Source organism: Neofelis nebulosa, chromosome 5 (genome assembly GCF_028018385.1).
Source record: "Neofelis nebulosa isolate mNeoNeb1 chromosome 5, mNeoNeb1.pri, whole genome shotgun sequence".
NCBI lineage: Eukaryota > Metazoa > Chordata > Mammalia > Carnivora > Felidae > Neofelis > Neofelis nebulosa.
In genome coordinates, this window is record NC_080786.1 from 91,669,406 (window position 1) to 91,685,358 (window position 15,953).

A 15,953-nucleotide genomic window follows, 5' to 3' on the forward strand; every position below is an offset into this window, starting at 1 on the left:
TCTTGGTATCAACTGTTTTAGGTAGGGTTCTTTGAAGCTAGGGAATTCTATCCAAGTAACTTGCTGGGAATGCTCTCAGAAAAAGAGACTGAGGAAGGCAAAAAGGGGCAGGAATAAAAACCAGCAAGAATGTGATCCTACCTGGAGGCTAGCTGTAGGATCTGATCCCCTGAGAAGCTCCTACTGCAGAGTTAGCCCTGTCTTGAGGCAATGGGGCTGACCTTTTGTACCCCTACATCCATTAATCATTGACTGAGGTCTGTCCCCAGAGGGGATGGCAGAGGGCTGGTGTATAGCTCCTTAGCCAGGGCTAGGACTAGGGTGAGGGGAGCAGGGTAAAATTGGAGGGTGGGAAAAAACCTCAGTAATCAAGATGAACACTATTTTAATGCAATATTTTAAATAAATCGATAATTATTGATAAATAATTAACAAACATTGATTAAATTAAGTTAATTAAATCATAATTAATAAAAATCATAATGAACAAAATCAAATCTTAAAGATAGAATTAGGGGAAGAGTTTCCCGTTTGGCCAAGGGCAAGTCTTAGAGAATGCAGCTATGGGTTGTTTAGAACAAACATTCACAGCATCCAAGGGGATGGATGCATTGGTCCTGGATGGGTCACTAACATCCATTACACCACTTTCCCTATACAACATTTTGTTGTATTTGAGTTTGAGTTGACTCTATTCCCCTGGGATTTGGGAGAGGGAGAAATGGAGCACAATACTTGGACCTATTTAATAAGGTCAGAAATTCCTGGCCATGGTGACTGCTTCAGGGATGAACTTGTGACCCAAACAAACCTAATCAGCATCCTCTCAAGGATATATCTGCTGGACCTAACAAAAAAGATTCTCCAGACAACATAAGCCAGAACTTCTTGTGACCATCTTTCACATTGAGAGAACCTGCCTGTAATAGGAGAGGGGGTCAATAAGCAAAGAAAGTCCAAGTCAAAATGAAGCAGGGGAATAGAAGCTTGAAAATATTGATTGCACCTTTGGACTGAGCTGGACCAAGATTTTTCCATTCTGTGATGCATCAGTTAGGAATATTTTTGTTGTATGGAATAGAAAGTATGACTTAAGGAATAAAACCAACTTGAGGAATAAAAAAGGGTGAGAGGAGAAATGGAGAGGGAGAGAGAGAAAAAAAAACACTATAGGCTCACATAACTGAATGTGTGGCTAAAAACAGGGTCTGCATGACATCACCATGATCTATCTCTTGGATCTGCTTTCTTAGGACTGTCTCCATGTTCAGGTTAAACATGAATCAAACAATAAGCTGGGGGAGAGATGCTCCGGCTTACTAAAATCTACTTACCCTTTGGCAATAGTTCCATAATTCCTGAATACTCATTACTGAATTCTTTCTTTAGGATGAAATATTTCCTAGTATTACCAGTTTTCTTTGCCAGTTCTGACCTCATGATCACTTATACGCAACTCTTAGTATAGGACTGCACCTCCCCATCCTGCCCCAATACCATAAAATACTTGTTCACTACTGCTTTCATACTTTGCCCCCCACTTCTCTAAATTCTGATACTATCTTATTTTATTATGCTTTTCTTTTGATTCTCCCTTCTCAAATGAGTTCTTAAACTTCTGCAGTGTGATGCAGCCTTTATTCCTTCTTCCCAAGGTAATATACATAAGCTGTTTAACATAGTGCCTGACGTATAGTGTGCTCAATAAATAGCGATGATGATGATGATGGTGATGATGACAATGAAGATGATGGCAATGATACACTATCACTTCCTCACATAGGTTTGGGAAGATTTGACCAAACTAATACTTAAGACCCTGAGGTAAGGTTTTCTTTATAACTTACCTATATTTCCTGCTTCAAATAAACTATTTCTAACAAGTTCTGAATATAAGCAATTAGAATCAAAACTCTTAAAATTTACATTGACCTGTCACCTTGTTTCTTTAAGTCTTGCTACAATATATTTTTTTTCCAGTCAAGACTGTTTAAACCCTGAGGACATTCACATATGTTAATATGCATACCTGGACTATTAGAGATTCAAGGAGAAATTAACAGAAATATAATTTTATTGTAATAGTGGAACTTGTGACTCAGTCTTTGTTCAAGTAAGCAAACAACAATAAGAAACCAAAAGTAAAGATAAAAAAAAAACATGCATACCTGGTTTGGACATAGGAATATATTTTTCACATTAAGAAAAGGCATTCCTTTTTTTCTTTCTAAATTGATAATGAGAGTCTCAAACTCTGAGATATGACTCTAAGAGAGTTCAACAAATAAACTGAAAACTAGAGGGGAAAAAAGTCAGTAAAAAACCCACTATGTTTTGATTGTTTGGGTTGGCTTTTTTTTTTTTTAATGAAATAGACTTGATGTTTTCCCATCAAATGGATACAGCTCAACTGTTCTACAAAGGTTGTGAGGTGTGAAGCCTGAGGGCAAATACTTGATGTGTGCAGTTAAAAAGTTGCAGGTGGGCTGGTGGAAACAGCATGTAACTAGTTTGTGTTACCAGTCAACATGGCAACCATACCCTGGCGCGCCCTAGTAAGAAGCTTCAGGTATATCCTCTGGGTTGCAAACATGAACTTAAAGAGTTTTATGTATTTGGTAGTCAGCAATCTGGGAAGCAAAAAGCCTTTGCTTCCTACTTTGTATCTCTTGTCTTTCATTTGTCAAATTACCTTTCTCCTACTCCCATATTGGATCTGTTGTATTGAAAAGGATCTTTTCATCTTGGTGACTGTATCAAAGACTGTGATTTATTTATTTATTTTTAATTATTCTTTTAAAGCAAAAAATTTTATTACTGAATATTTAATGCTTCCATTTGTTTAAAGAATTTAGGTTTTTTTTCTTTAAAAAATTTTAATTCTACTGTAGTTAACAGTGTTGTATTAATTTCAGGTGTATATATAGTAATTCAACACTTCCATATATTACTCAGTGCTCATCACGATAAGTGTACTCTTTTTTAAAAAAAAAAAACTTTAAAAAAATTTTTTTTTTTTTTTTTAATTTTTTTTTTTTTTCAACATTTTTTATTTATTTTTGGGACAGAGAGAGACAGAGCATGAACGGGGGAGGGGCAGAGAGAGAGGGAGACACAGAATCGGAAACAGGCTCCAGGCTCCGAGCCATCAGCCCGGAGCCCGACGCGGGGCTCGAACTCACGGACCGCGAGATCGTGACCTGGCTGAAGTCGGACGCTTAACCGACTGCGCCACCCAGGCGCCCCTAAAAAAATTTTTTTAATGTTTATTTATTTTTGAGACAGAGAGAGACAGAGCATGAACGGGGGGAGGGTCAGAGAGAGAGGGAGACACAGAATCTGAAGCAGGCTCTAGGCTCTGAGCTGTCAGCACAGGGCCCGACGCGGGGCTCGAACTCACTGACCGTGAGATCATGACCTGAGCTGAAGTCGGACGCTTAACCGACTGAGCCACCCAGGCGCACCTAAAAAAATTTTTTTTAATGTTTATTTATTTTGAGAGAGAGAGAGAAAGAGCACGAGCAGGGGGAGGGGCAGAGAGAGAGGGAGACACAGAATCGGAAGCAGGCTCCAGGCTCTGAGCTGTCAGCACAGAGCCCCACGCGGGGCTCAAACTCACAAACTGTGAGATCATGACCAGAGCCAAAGTTGGACTCGTAACCGACTAAGCTACCCAGGTGCCCCATGATAAGTGTACTCTTAATCTCCTTGACCTATTTCACCCGTCCTCAATCTCCCTTCTGGTAACCATCTGTTCTCTATAGTTAAGACTCTGTTTTTTGGTTTGTCTTTTTTCCTTTGTTCATTTGTTTCTTAAATTCCACATGTGAGTGAAATCGTGTGGTATTTGTCTTTCTCTGGGCTATTTCACTTAGCATTATATTCTCTAGCTCCACTCATGTTGTTGCAAATGACAAGATTTCATTCTTTTTTATGGCTGAATAATATTTCATTATATATAACATAATATGTTATATATATACATTATATATATGTTATATATGTGTGTGTGTATATACATAAATATAACATTATATATATCCATTCATCTTTTGATGGATACCTGGGCTGCTTCTATAATTTGGCTATTGTAAATTGTAAATAATACTGCAATAAATACAGGTGTGAATACATCTTTTCAAATTAGAGTTTTCATTTTCTTTGGGTAAATACCCAGTATTGGAATTACTGGATCATATGTTAGTTCTATTTTTACTTTTTTGTGGAATTTGCATAGCATTTTCCATAGTGGCTGTACCAGTTTGCATTCCCACTAACAGTGTGTGAGGGTTCCTCTTTCTCTGCATCCTCAATTGGCCTCACTTGATCCTCACCAACACTTGTTTTTTGTGTTTTTTATTTTAACCATTGACAGGTGTGAGGTGGTATCTCATTGTGGTTTTGATTTGCATTTCCCTGATGATTAGCCATGTTGAGCATCTTTTCATGTGTCCATTGGCCATTTGTAGGTCTTTGGAGAAATGTCTGTTCATATCTTCTGCTCATTTTTTAACTGGATTATTTGTTTTTTGGGTGTTGAGTTATATATTTTTTTTTTATAAATTTTTTTTTCAACGTTTTTTTTTTTTTTTTTTTATTTTTGGGACAGAGAGAGACAGAGCATGAGCGGGGGAGGGGCAGAGAGAGAGGGAGACACAGAATCGGAAACAGGCTCCAGGCTCTGAGTTGTCAGCACAGAGCCCGACGCGGGGCTCGAACTCACAGACCGCAAGATCGTGACCTGGCTGAAGTCGGACGCTTAACCGACTGCGCCACCCAGGCGCCCCGAGTTATATATTTAAATAAACTGTATAAGGAGGTCTTGTGTACCCTTTACCCACTTTCCCCCAGTGGTAACATCTTGTATAGATGCAGTACAACAGTTAAAACTAGGAAATTGACATTGGTATGATCCACAGAGGTTATTTAGATTCACTAGTATTGTTTTATGTGCATTCATCTGTGTGCATGTGTATAGTTCTATGCAACTTTATCATGTGTGTAAATTTATGTAAAAACTGTCATTCATGTAATAAGGAAATATTCCATTGCTACAAGGCTCCTTTGTGCTCTCCCTTTGCAGCTGTGTACCTCCTTCTTTCTCCACCACCCATAACCATGGCAACCACCAATCTGCTTTTTTGTCTTTATGATTTTGTTATTTAAAGAATGACATATAAATGGAATCATATGGTATGTAATATCTTGGGACTGGCATTTTGTAGTTTGATTTACATTTTTCTGATGATAAGTGATGATTATTCTTTTCATGTGTCTGTTGGTCATCTGTATGCCTTCTTTGGAAAAATGTCTGTTCATATCATCTGCCCATTTTTAAATTGGATTGTTTGTTTTTTTGGTGTTGAGTTTAATATGTTTCATATTTGGATACTAACTTTTATCGAATATGTCATTTGCAAATATCTTCTCCCATTCATTAGGTTCTTTAGTCTTGTTGATTGTTTCCTTCACTGTGCAGAGCTTTTTGTTTTGATGCTGTCCCAATAGTTTATTTTTGCTTTTGTTTCCCTTCCTTCAGGAGACATATCTAGAAAAATGTTGCTACAGTTGATGTCAGAAAAATTACTGCTTATGCTCGATTCTAGAATTTTTATGGTTTCGGGTTTCATATTTAGGGTTTCATACTTAATCCATTTTTAGTTTATTTTTGTGTGGTGTAAGAAAGTGGTCCTGTTTCAGTCTTTTGCATGTACTTTTTCAGTTTTTCACCACCATTCTTGAAGAGACTTTGTCTCATTATATATTCTTGCCTCCTTTGTTGAAGATTAATTGACCATATAATTGTGGGTTTATTCAAAGACTTTGATTTATACTATTGTTTGTAGTCTACTAGCCTTGCCTGAATTATGTCACCTTTCCAACATCATTTAGGATTTCTTTTATCCCATTCTGATTGAGTGCAGAGAACTCTTGTGGTCTGTCTCTCCTAAAGCAGCTCCCCTAAGTTTCCCTTTTCCTGTCATTTGGATTTGCTTCTGTAGTGGAGTCTACTTAGACCTGCCCCTGATCTGATGAGCCCAGACACCAGGATCCAGCCTGGAAATGTAAGGAGGCTCTTCTAGCTTAGCAACTCAGAAATGCTAAAACTTGCAGGGGCTAGTTGTGCCAGTTTTCTAACTGGTTTTCTTGCCTCTAATCCAAAACCATTCAAATACAAAACCATTCTCTGCATAATTGCCCTCTAAGACAGAGGTCTTCCAAAATCTGGACTGGGAGCCACTGGCCCTTGAGAGAACCCCTTTTTCTCTCAGCCTGACTGCATAGAATTTTATGTTATATTTAGTAAGGGTGGAGCTCTCTGCCATCTTGATGGAAAGGAGATATTATTGAGTCTGGAAATAATCTTGACAAAGATAAATATCTTAAAAAGATGAGTTTGGCTTCAGCAGTAAGGATGGAAAAGTCCCATGCATATAAAGTGATTGCATGGATCATCTCGGTCCCTGGGTTGAGATGCTGAGAGAGGAACTTCTTCAAGTGAAGCTGATGTAGGAGGAGTTGCAGGGGCATTTCTGGCTTTCAGCAAGGTGTGGAGGGACTTCTGGGCTAAGTGTTACATGAAAGAATCCACACCCACTACTATTACTCCATCATGGCTTCCTGTTCCCATCCTCTCACTACTAATGCTCACTCACCACCCCCCAACCCCACCCTACTGAAACAAACTATATAATTGCTTATTTGCTGGATCCCTCCCCTCCTCCCCTTCTCCCTCTCTTTTCAACTGTATAATCCTCATATCTTTTGGATTGTGCTTGATTTCATGAAGTAGGTAGGTGTTATTAACCCTATTTTACACATAAGGAAACCTAGGATCAGAGAGCTCAAGTAATTTGCCCCAAGGTTGCATGCCAACTGTAGCAGTGCCAGGTCTATCTGACCCAAAGTCAATGCTCTTGCTACATTATAATCTGTTGATGCCCATTTCCCAGCCCTTCCAGCTAACAGGAAGCACAGAGGTCACCATGAGGTGGAAAGCAATGACCTGAAGGTCAGGAACCTGAGTTCTAGTGCTGACTTTCTTTGATGTTGGGTGAATCCCCTCCTCTCTGCCCTTGTTTGCCACCTCAAAGGGAAGGGCTCTACTGGATGGTTTCCACATTTCTCCCATTTCTAATCAACTGTTAGGAAAATTTAGTGAATATTTACTCTGTGTTCTCCATATTTTGGAAACCTAGGAGTTCAGAGTGTATAATCTCGGAAACAATGCTATACAATCTGATCACGGGAAAGGAAGCCACTTTGCCACATGCAATGAGTAGGAGGAAACTGATACTACTGCCAGAGTGGAGAGCTGCTTTCTGCAATAAGTTCATGTATATTTTTAAAGGGCTTCTTTTCACAATAAGAGATTTAAAAAGTAATGAGCACTCTAATATTTGTTATGTTACACTTGTTTGTAAAAAAAAAAAATACTACCTTGCTCTTGTGTGTATGTAAATAGGGAACAATGTAAATGGTGCCAGGATGAGAAAGGCTGGGGTGCTTAGTTTCCTCTGAAAACAGTATTAGTAGACAGCCTAGTCCCAAGACACAGCATCTGTGGTTCCCCCAGCATTGGGATTCTGATTTAGACTTTACAGGTGTAGGGCCCTATGAATACCAAAATGTATTCCCCTTTCTTCATTCACTAAAGAAAATTTATTAATCACTGTAATCGAATGTGTAGCTTAATAAGAAATAATTTGAGAAGTGGGAAATCTTATGTGTTTTTTCATAAGAATGAAAACTACTGGTTCTTTCCTCTTCTCTGTTTCATTCATTATCTGTGACTTTTATCCTTAATGCTTGTTAAGTTACTCTTTGCAGATAAATATTTTCTTAGGAGATGTATAAGGAACAGACAAAAATAACTGCTCACAAAATTAGAAATGTTTTGTTACATGTTGGCAAACTTGAAGGGTAGCACGGTTCAGAGATGTTGCTGTAAACAGACAATTTTCCTTTTCTATTCTACTTTAACCTTCCCACCACCTTACCCATCTCTGAGTGAGTTCATTTTCTGTTTCCACATCTCTCCAGACCCTGCTTCTTAATTCCTGTGGTATCTACCTCCACCTCCCATGAGGGCCAAGGAATGTTTGAGTTCTTTTAAGCTCTAAAAGTATATGATTCCATGAAATGAGAGGTTTTATTTAAGTTAATGAGGATGTTTACTAAAATTGAGGGGTAGGTACGGGACACACTTTTACCTCCTGTGTAGGGCCATGTGACTCTGTAATCCTGCTTCCTGTTGGCTGGGAAGATCTGGTCTGGTGTGACTGCTTTGAAATAATGGGTTCAGAAGGCTGAGATGGTTCAAGGGATGATTATCCTGGGTGGCCAGAGGCAGCTTTTTTAGGGAGTGAATCCAAGTCATACTTAGAGCGGGAAATTAAGATTTTAACCTGGGAGGAGAAGTTGATTGTCAGGTCTCAGTGGTATGGCAAGGTCAGAGGCAATTGGGTGATCAAAAGCCAAAGCTAGGATGGTTGGTAGAAGTTGGCATGTAGAACATGAAACTACCCCGACTAGGATGTTTAGGACTATAGCTGTGTATAACAAAATAACACTTGCTATTTGGTGGCTTGGATTTCCCCTAGGAAACCTGGAAGTCCTCTATATATTGGCCAATGGCCAGAATCATGGTGCTTGGTAGGAAGGAAAGTTTTAAGATAGGAATGAATTACTGCTGGGAGGGGCATTCTGTGATCCAAGGATATGGTGTTACTGTGCAGCCTGGGTAGTTGTTAGGTGTGTGGTCCAACAGACATAGTGGTATTTGAGCCAGGTTTTAATGATGAACAAGAGTCCATTAGGGGCACCTGGGTGGCTCAGTTAAGTGTCTGACTCTTGATTTTGGCTAAGGTCATGAATTTACAGTTAGTGGGGTTCAAACACTGCATCGGAGCCTCTGACAGTGCAGAGCCTTCTTGGGATTCTCTCTTTCCCTTCCTCTCTGCCCCTCCCCCTCTCATGCTCTCTCTGTTTCTCTCAAAATAAACAAATAAACTTTAAAAAGTTAAAAAAAAAAAGGGTCCAGTAAACAAAGACAGTGATGGGAAGAAATATTCCAGAGATACAGAATAGTGTAAATGGAAACAATCTGGATAATACAGGCTATATTTCAGAAATTATTAGTAGCTAAATATGGCAGTTTCCAGATTTAGATTCCAAACCATGGTTTCCAATAAAAGAAGAGGGGAAAATAAGGTTGGTATAGTTGGGTTAGTTTCAAGTCACATTGTTGATGACTTTGGATGTTAGACTGGAGGCACTCAATGGTAGAGTCCTAGAATAGTGGAGTTCCAGGTACAATGATAGATTAAATACATACCTCTAATTTTATTACCTTCTAAAATTCCACTAAAACTAAAGAAAAATATTTTTTAACTTAAGTGGACAAATTTAAAAGTATAAGAATAGGAAAGGAGACAAGTTTGGAATCTGAAAAGTAGATGGTTGAGTGGTAACTAACTTAATAAGGCAGGACAGCCAAGTCTAACCTGTCAGTGCAGAAACCCAAGAAACAATCCAGTTTATACTCCAGAACCATCAAAAGCCTCAGGAACTGGTAGGACCAAGAACCAATTGAGGGGAAGTTTGAGGGAAAAGATAAGGGCCAAAATAAGGAAGACTGGGTAGAAGTTGTGTGATAGTTAGAGCTGCACTTTCCTTTCCCACTCCACACCACTGGGCAACTCCCCTCTCCCATCTTGGCAGAGGTCAGGAGTCTTGTTCTATGGAGAGGGTAAAGCAGAAAGTGTTTGAATTGGGAAATATCTCACACATTTGAGGATGGAGTTACCATACTGAAAACATAGATTACATAAATTTATTCATACTTAATAAAGCCTGCAGAGACCCCACAACTATCACATGTGCACATATTGCTTTTCTCTTTTCTCTCACGTGACTCCCAAAGTGCTGACAGCCAGACTTCCACCTTCCAAGCAAGATACAGGAAAACTACCAAGTGAAGAGGAAAGATTTAAATATGGTTCCCCCATAAATGCCCATCCAGATCCCTTGACTGTAATGGTAAAGTTAACAAGCCCACCCTTAGACTTAGATCCTCCAAACAAATTTTTAATTCCTTACTCTTAATCATGAACAGACATCACCATCAGACATCTGAGCAATCCTCCAACATGGATGATATAGACCAAAACCAACAAATAAAAAGAAACAACTTGGAGGACACAGAGATAAGGGAGGAAAAATAAGACTTAAACAATAACCTATTACTGACATTTTCAGAGAGTCAAGAGATGATAATGCAACCATTAAGAACAGACTCCTTGCAAAAAGAAACATTCAGAGAATAGAAAAGAGCTTTTGGAAATTAAACATGATAGCATAATACAGCAAAAAGGTTGAAAGTTATACTTGAGGAAATCTTTAAGAAATCAAACAAAAGACAAAAAGATGGAAAAGGAGAGAGAAAGATAAAATGGGAGGATCAGTCTAGGAGATCCAACATTGGAATCCATATCCTAGAATGAGAGATTAGTGAAATAGAAGGGAAAAAAATAATCAATGAAATAATTCAGGAAAATGTCTCTAGAGTGAAGGACATGTATTTCCAGATAGAAAAGGCCACCTCAGTGTAAATCACAGTAGATGAATGGGAATTTTATTACAAAATTTAAGAACACTGGATACAAAGAAGATCTTAAAAGCTTCCACATAAAAGGATAAGGAGTCAGAATTTCTATAGCTTTCTCAAGAACAACACTGAAAACTAGAGACAATGAAAATAACTTCTAAGCTAAAATTCCATATCAAGCCAAGTGATTAATTAAGTGGGAGAGGAGAGGAGAATAGGGTAAAGACATTTTAGATACACAAAATATCATTAATTTCCTATATATCTTTTCTCAGAAAGCTACTGGTGGATATGTACCACCAAAGAGAGGGAGTAAATCCAGAAAGATAAAAAATGGGGGCACCTGGGTCGCTCAGTTGGTTAAGCACCTGACTCTTGATTTCGGCTCAGGTCATGATTTCACACCCGCATCAGGCTCTGCACTGACAGCATGGAGCCTGCTTGGGATCCTCTCTCTCCCTCTCTCTCTGCCCTTCCCCCATTCTTTCTCTCTCACTCTATCTCTCAAAATAAATATTAAAGAAGAGAAACAAAAAATGAAATGCAATAAATGGGAGATACATTTCAGGGTGACTGTTGTTCATCAGACCTAGGGTATAACTTATTCAAACTGGAACAGGCTCAAAATTTGTGTCTAAAGATAGTGCAAGACTCCATATCTGTTAAGTATTTTTTTCTTCTGGAGTTAACAGGCAGATGTGGTAAAAGCCAATGGGATCTCACTTTTATTATAAGATCCACAGTAATGCTGGCATATGGGTGAGAGTGAAAGCCAATATAGTAATATGTTTTTAATATGAAGGATTATACTGAAGACAGGTGTCTCTCTTAATCATCTTAGCAAGGGTCTTATGTTTAGGCTGTTTGCTTAGGTGTAGAATAAAACCAAATCTGGGGTGCCTGGGTGGGTCGGCCGGTTGGTTGTCCGTCTTCAGCTCAGGTCATGATCTCACGGTCCGCGAGTTCAAGCCCTGCGTCAGGCACTGTGCTGACAGCTTGGAGCCCGGAGCCTGCTTCAGATTCTATGTCTCCCTCTCTCTCTGCCCCTCCCCCTCTCACACTCTGTCTCTCTCTCACTCTCAAAAATGAATAAACATTAAAAATTTTTTTTAAATAAAAAATAAAAGAATAAAACCAAATCTGCCTGAATAAGGGGAAAAATATGTACACACACATGTGTGTATGTATGTATGTTTATATATATATACTATATATACATATGTATATGTACACACACACGTGTGCACACACACTTATAAATAGGCATAGTGTGTCTATGGAAAGATACATAAGAACCTGGAGATCATAGTTGTCTCTGTGTGGCTAGGGAAAAGAAATGTGAGGAGACCTTTTCTTCACTATTTATCTCCTTGTTTCTTTTAATGTTTTGGACAGAATGCAGGGTAAGGGAGACAACAGACTGGGATCAGTAGAGATTGTCATGTTCTTGAATTGAGGAAATAAGGGCCTGAATGAGAAAAGAAGGGGTGGGTGCTGAAGTCATAAGAATACTTGCCTGGTCTTGTGATAACCAAATGTGGCAGGAAGGTGGGGTGGCAGTAGGTACTGAGGGAGAGGCTGGAGGGCAGTGGTCAGAGATGACTCTTTGCTTTCTAGCCCAGGTTAACAAATCTGAGAACACCGTGAGAACACTGAGGAGGGTGGATTACAAAAGAATAAGTGGCAGGGGTAGAGGTGGAGGAGTTGGAGGCAGAAGTTGTAGTTCGCTTTCCTTCTGACCCAAAACTCATTTTTGCTGGTCATATCATGTGTCTTATCATCCACAGCTTCTGGTCTTGTGAGATGATGGAGTGGCTTCTGGAAATCTCAGTGATGCATCCTTGGGAGGCACCACCTCAGAGGGTTGAGGGAGTGTAGTGCAAAATGTGCCAACCAAAATGATATTTCTTCTATGGCTGAGAAGCAAAGGGGCAGAGGGGCTGATGCTTTGCAAAACTTCCCCCAGCTCTGTCACTTACTAATTTAGTGACCTTGGGTTAATTACTTTGACCACTCTATGTCTAAGTTTCTTCATCAACAGAATGGTCATTATATCCCGATACCTCACAGGGTCATTGTGAGGAATAAATGAGATAATGAGTTAAAAAGTTTAGAAGAGTGCCTGGTACAAGGTAAATACCCGTAATGTTAACTAGTAGTGTTATACTTAATGACATCTTTTAACTGTTCTTGGCTTTTCTTCCCCCAGACTTGGAACACAGAAAATCTGGAGAATTTAATATACAGAGGAAGGATGTTTTCACCAGAGGCACATTAATGTTTCATTCAGTCTTTGAACAAATAGTTTTGAGGTACTCTTAGGTGCCTAGGATTCATTGGTAAAGAAATTAGACACATTGCTGCCCTCACAGAACCTAGAGGTTTTTTTCCCAGAATTTCCTTGGGTCTTCTCACATGTAGCAATATATACTAAGTGCATGCTATATGCTAAGTGAATATACATATATGTGTGTGTATGCATTTATTCATTTTTAGTTGAGATATAATAGACATATAACATTGTACCAATTTTAGATGTACAACATAATGGTTTGATATATGTATAGATTGTGAAATGATTGCCACAATAAGTTTTGTTAACATCCATCACTACATATAGTTACAAACTTTTTTTCTTTCAGTGAGAACTTTTAAGATTTACTTTCTTAGCAACTTTACAAATATACAATACAGTTATATGCATTTATTTTATAATCAGGGTATTTTAAGGAATATTTTACATTAAGATTTTGTTTAATGTATATATGAGCACATAATTTAAAATTACAGAATATAAAAGTTACAAACTGAAAACCAAATATCCCTTCCCTAACTCCAAACTTCCCAGTTGTCCTCAGAAAGAACCTCCCTTACTTGATTTTTTATGTCTCATGACTGAGATAAACATATAGAATCATATAAGCCCCCTTTTCTTATACAATGGTTAGGGAAAGGGGAAGAGGAGGGTTTGGGATGAGTCAGAGGCCATTAGCCAGGGTGACTGGAGAATGAGGCTTCCATAGAGACATTAAGAGGGAGAAAGTACATTAGGAAGACAGAGGAAGTAATATCAGACTACAAAGGTTAAGTAGTACCATTGAAGTAGAAGCAGAAAATGGAGACTTTTAAATCAATTTAAGAAAAATTTATTAAGAACTCACTATACGAAACATGTTAGAAACTAACAAGATGCTTATGGCCTAATGAAGCAAATGCAGGGAAGAACACACAAATGGCAATATTACAAGGACAAGCATGGCTAGTACAGCTGTCTACAACCTTCTAGATTCCTTTATGTAGAATAAGAAGAAATATTTCTGTGGGTTGGGCCTCCCAAAGTTCTCTCTTGGTTTGGACTGAGGCTGCCTCGTCCCTTAGTGATGCTGCTTTAGAGCCAGGGTCATCTGACTCATCTCTACTGGGCTAGTATAGTCCTCTCGTATACCCAGTTTCCCCATCATTTATAATGACATATAGACAGTCCTGAGATATAAATTTGCCAGCCCTGCTCTTGGCCAGCTGATCTCTCCCTAGGGCACCTGCCAGCTAAGTTGGCCTCTAGATTCTTTACATCTTGGTCCTCCTGATTCCACTCTAGCTCTTTGTGTCTCAGAAGTAAGTTGAAAGAGTCCTAAGCTTCCTTCCATTTATCCCATTATCAAGATGATAGCTCTTCCTCCCCAGCTCTGCCTGCAGCCAGATGAAACATCACAATAACTTGATTATTATCCAAACTTCTCACCAACCACCATGGAAGCTACTGTCTGTCTTAAGTCCTTTTGGACAGACTGTCCGCCTGTTGCTAATCCCAAGGTTTGTCAGAGGACTGGACAGACAGGACATTCATGTGCATCTCTGTTGTCAAGATCTTTCATTTTTTTTCTCTTTTGAGTGTTGTGATCTCTCAGTTGGCTCTTGCATAGTTGCCCTGGACCATCATCTCAGTCATTTCTTTCAAGAAGAGAAGTAGGTTCACAACGCGCAGTGCTTGACCCAGTGTTCTCTGCTAAGGCTTATCTATAGCTTGTTCCGCAGGCGGATCCTTCTCAGGTTAGCAAGGGCCCAGATAGAAGTGGATCCAGGATCCAGAGCTGATTCCATCTTCATTGTTCTTAATTTTCCAAATTTTGAGTTGGTCTGCTCATCATTGTCAGCACGCCAAGCCACCATTTTCCTACTGATCTTCACAGAGGGACAAGAGCTCCTCAGCAGTGATTTTCTCAGGGCATAGTAATTACATTATTATAGTACACATCTCTTTATGTTTCAAGATATTAATAGCAATACTATAAAAGCCATAAAATATATAACTCCCACAAGACTGAAGAGGTAGTTATTCAGTCACAAATATACAAGATAGAATGAGGCACTACCTTAGAATTATCATAGATAAAAGCCATTATTCCAGTAATTGGGAGTTCTACATAAAACACAATTTATAAAATTAAGAAAAGAAGGCTGAATGTGAAACAGGAGGTGTTAGTCTTAAACATTATTCCTGAGCCAGGAGCCAGTCAGGTGAGCTTGGCACACAAATTTGCTCTGAAATGAAAAGAAGCAGTTAAGGTCTGCTCCTGAGGTAGGGAGCAGAGCTGGCATTACAGAGTGGCTTTCTCAGATGGAGTCCTGGAAACTCCACTATTATTAATGGTAATAATAATATTAATAGACAAGAAAAAGGTAAGCCCAAAACTTGAAGGGAAAGGCATATAAACAATGGACAGTTACATGGACTTTATTCTTTAATTAAAAATGTGTAGTACTTTTGTCGCCTGAGGCTGTCTTCAAAATGTTAACACACTGGGCTTCATCAGATCTCTCAGGTACGTGGTATGGTACTCTGGAAACAGAAAGAAAAAAAACTGGGTGAGATTTCACAATACAGCCACTTTATTTTTCTAGATTTCAATGACAGGGTGAAACATAGGGGGCCACTGCAATAGCAATAAGGAGAAACAAACTATTGAAGAGAGAGAAGGGGATGTGCTGTTCATGCTTCCTTCAATTAACTACCCTTTATTTTAGTCTGGGCCTGCCCCTGCCATGTGTTGATTCCTTGCTGCCTTCTCTCTGTAGGCTCTTCTGGCTATTTCTGAACTGGGTCTGTGAGGACAGGCAACATCTCAGCACCTGGGCTCATCATCCAGGATTCCTAGATTCACAGCAGCTTATGCATTAGGTCAATGCTGAGCACTCTGGGGGCTGTGCATCCTGGGGTTATGACTGTATCTTTGTGACCAGGTGTTTGACTTAGGATTGCTTTGACCCTATGACTGTGTGGCCAGAGCCTTGATATTCTTTTTTTATTTTTTTAATTTTTTTTTACGTTTATTTATTTTTGAGA

At 39.0% G+C, this 15,953-nt stretch overlaps 1 protein-coding gene across 4 annotated transcripts in view; it reads right to left on the reverse strand.

Annotated features, from left to right (window-relative positions):
• Nucleotides 1-13,076: 13,076 nt before the first annotated feature.
• CD86 (CD86 molecule) overlaps nucleotides 13,077-15,953 on the reverse strand; it is a 67,649-nt gene continuing 64,772 nt past the window's right edge. For 3 of the 4 annotated variants that reach the window (XM_058731215.1, XM_058731217.1, XM_058731214.1), the window contains one exon: nucleotides 13,077-15,449. In XM_058731215.1, the coding sequence (XP_058587198.1) occupies nucleotides 15,356-15,449 (94 nt within the window). In that variant the 3' untranslated portion in view covers nucleotides 13,077-15,355. The remainder of the gene's footprint in view (nucleotides 15,450-15,953) is intronic. The other variant, XM_058731216.1, reaches the window with a different exon arrangement.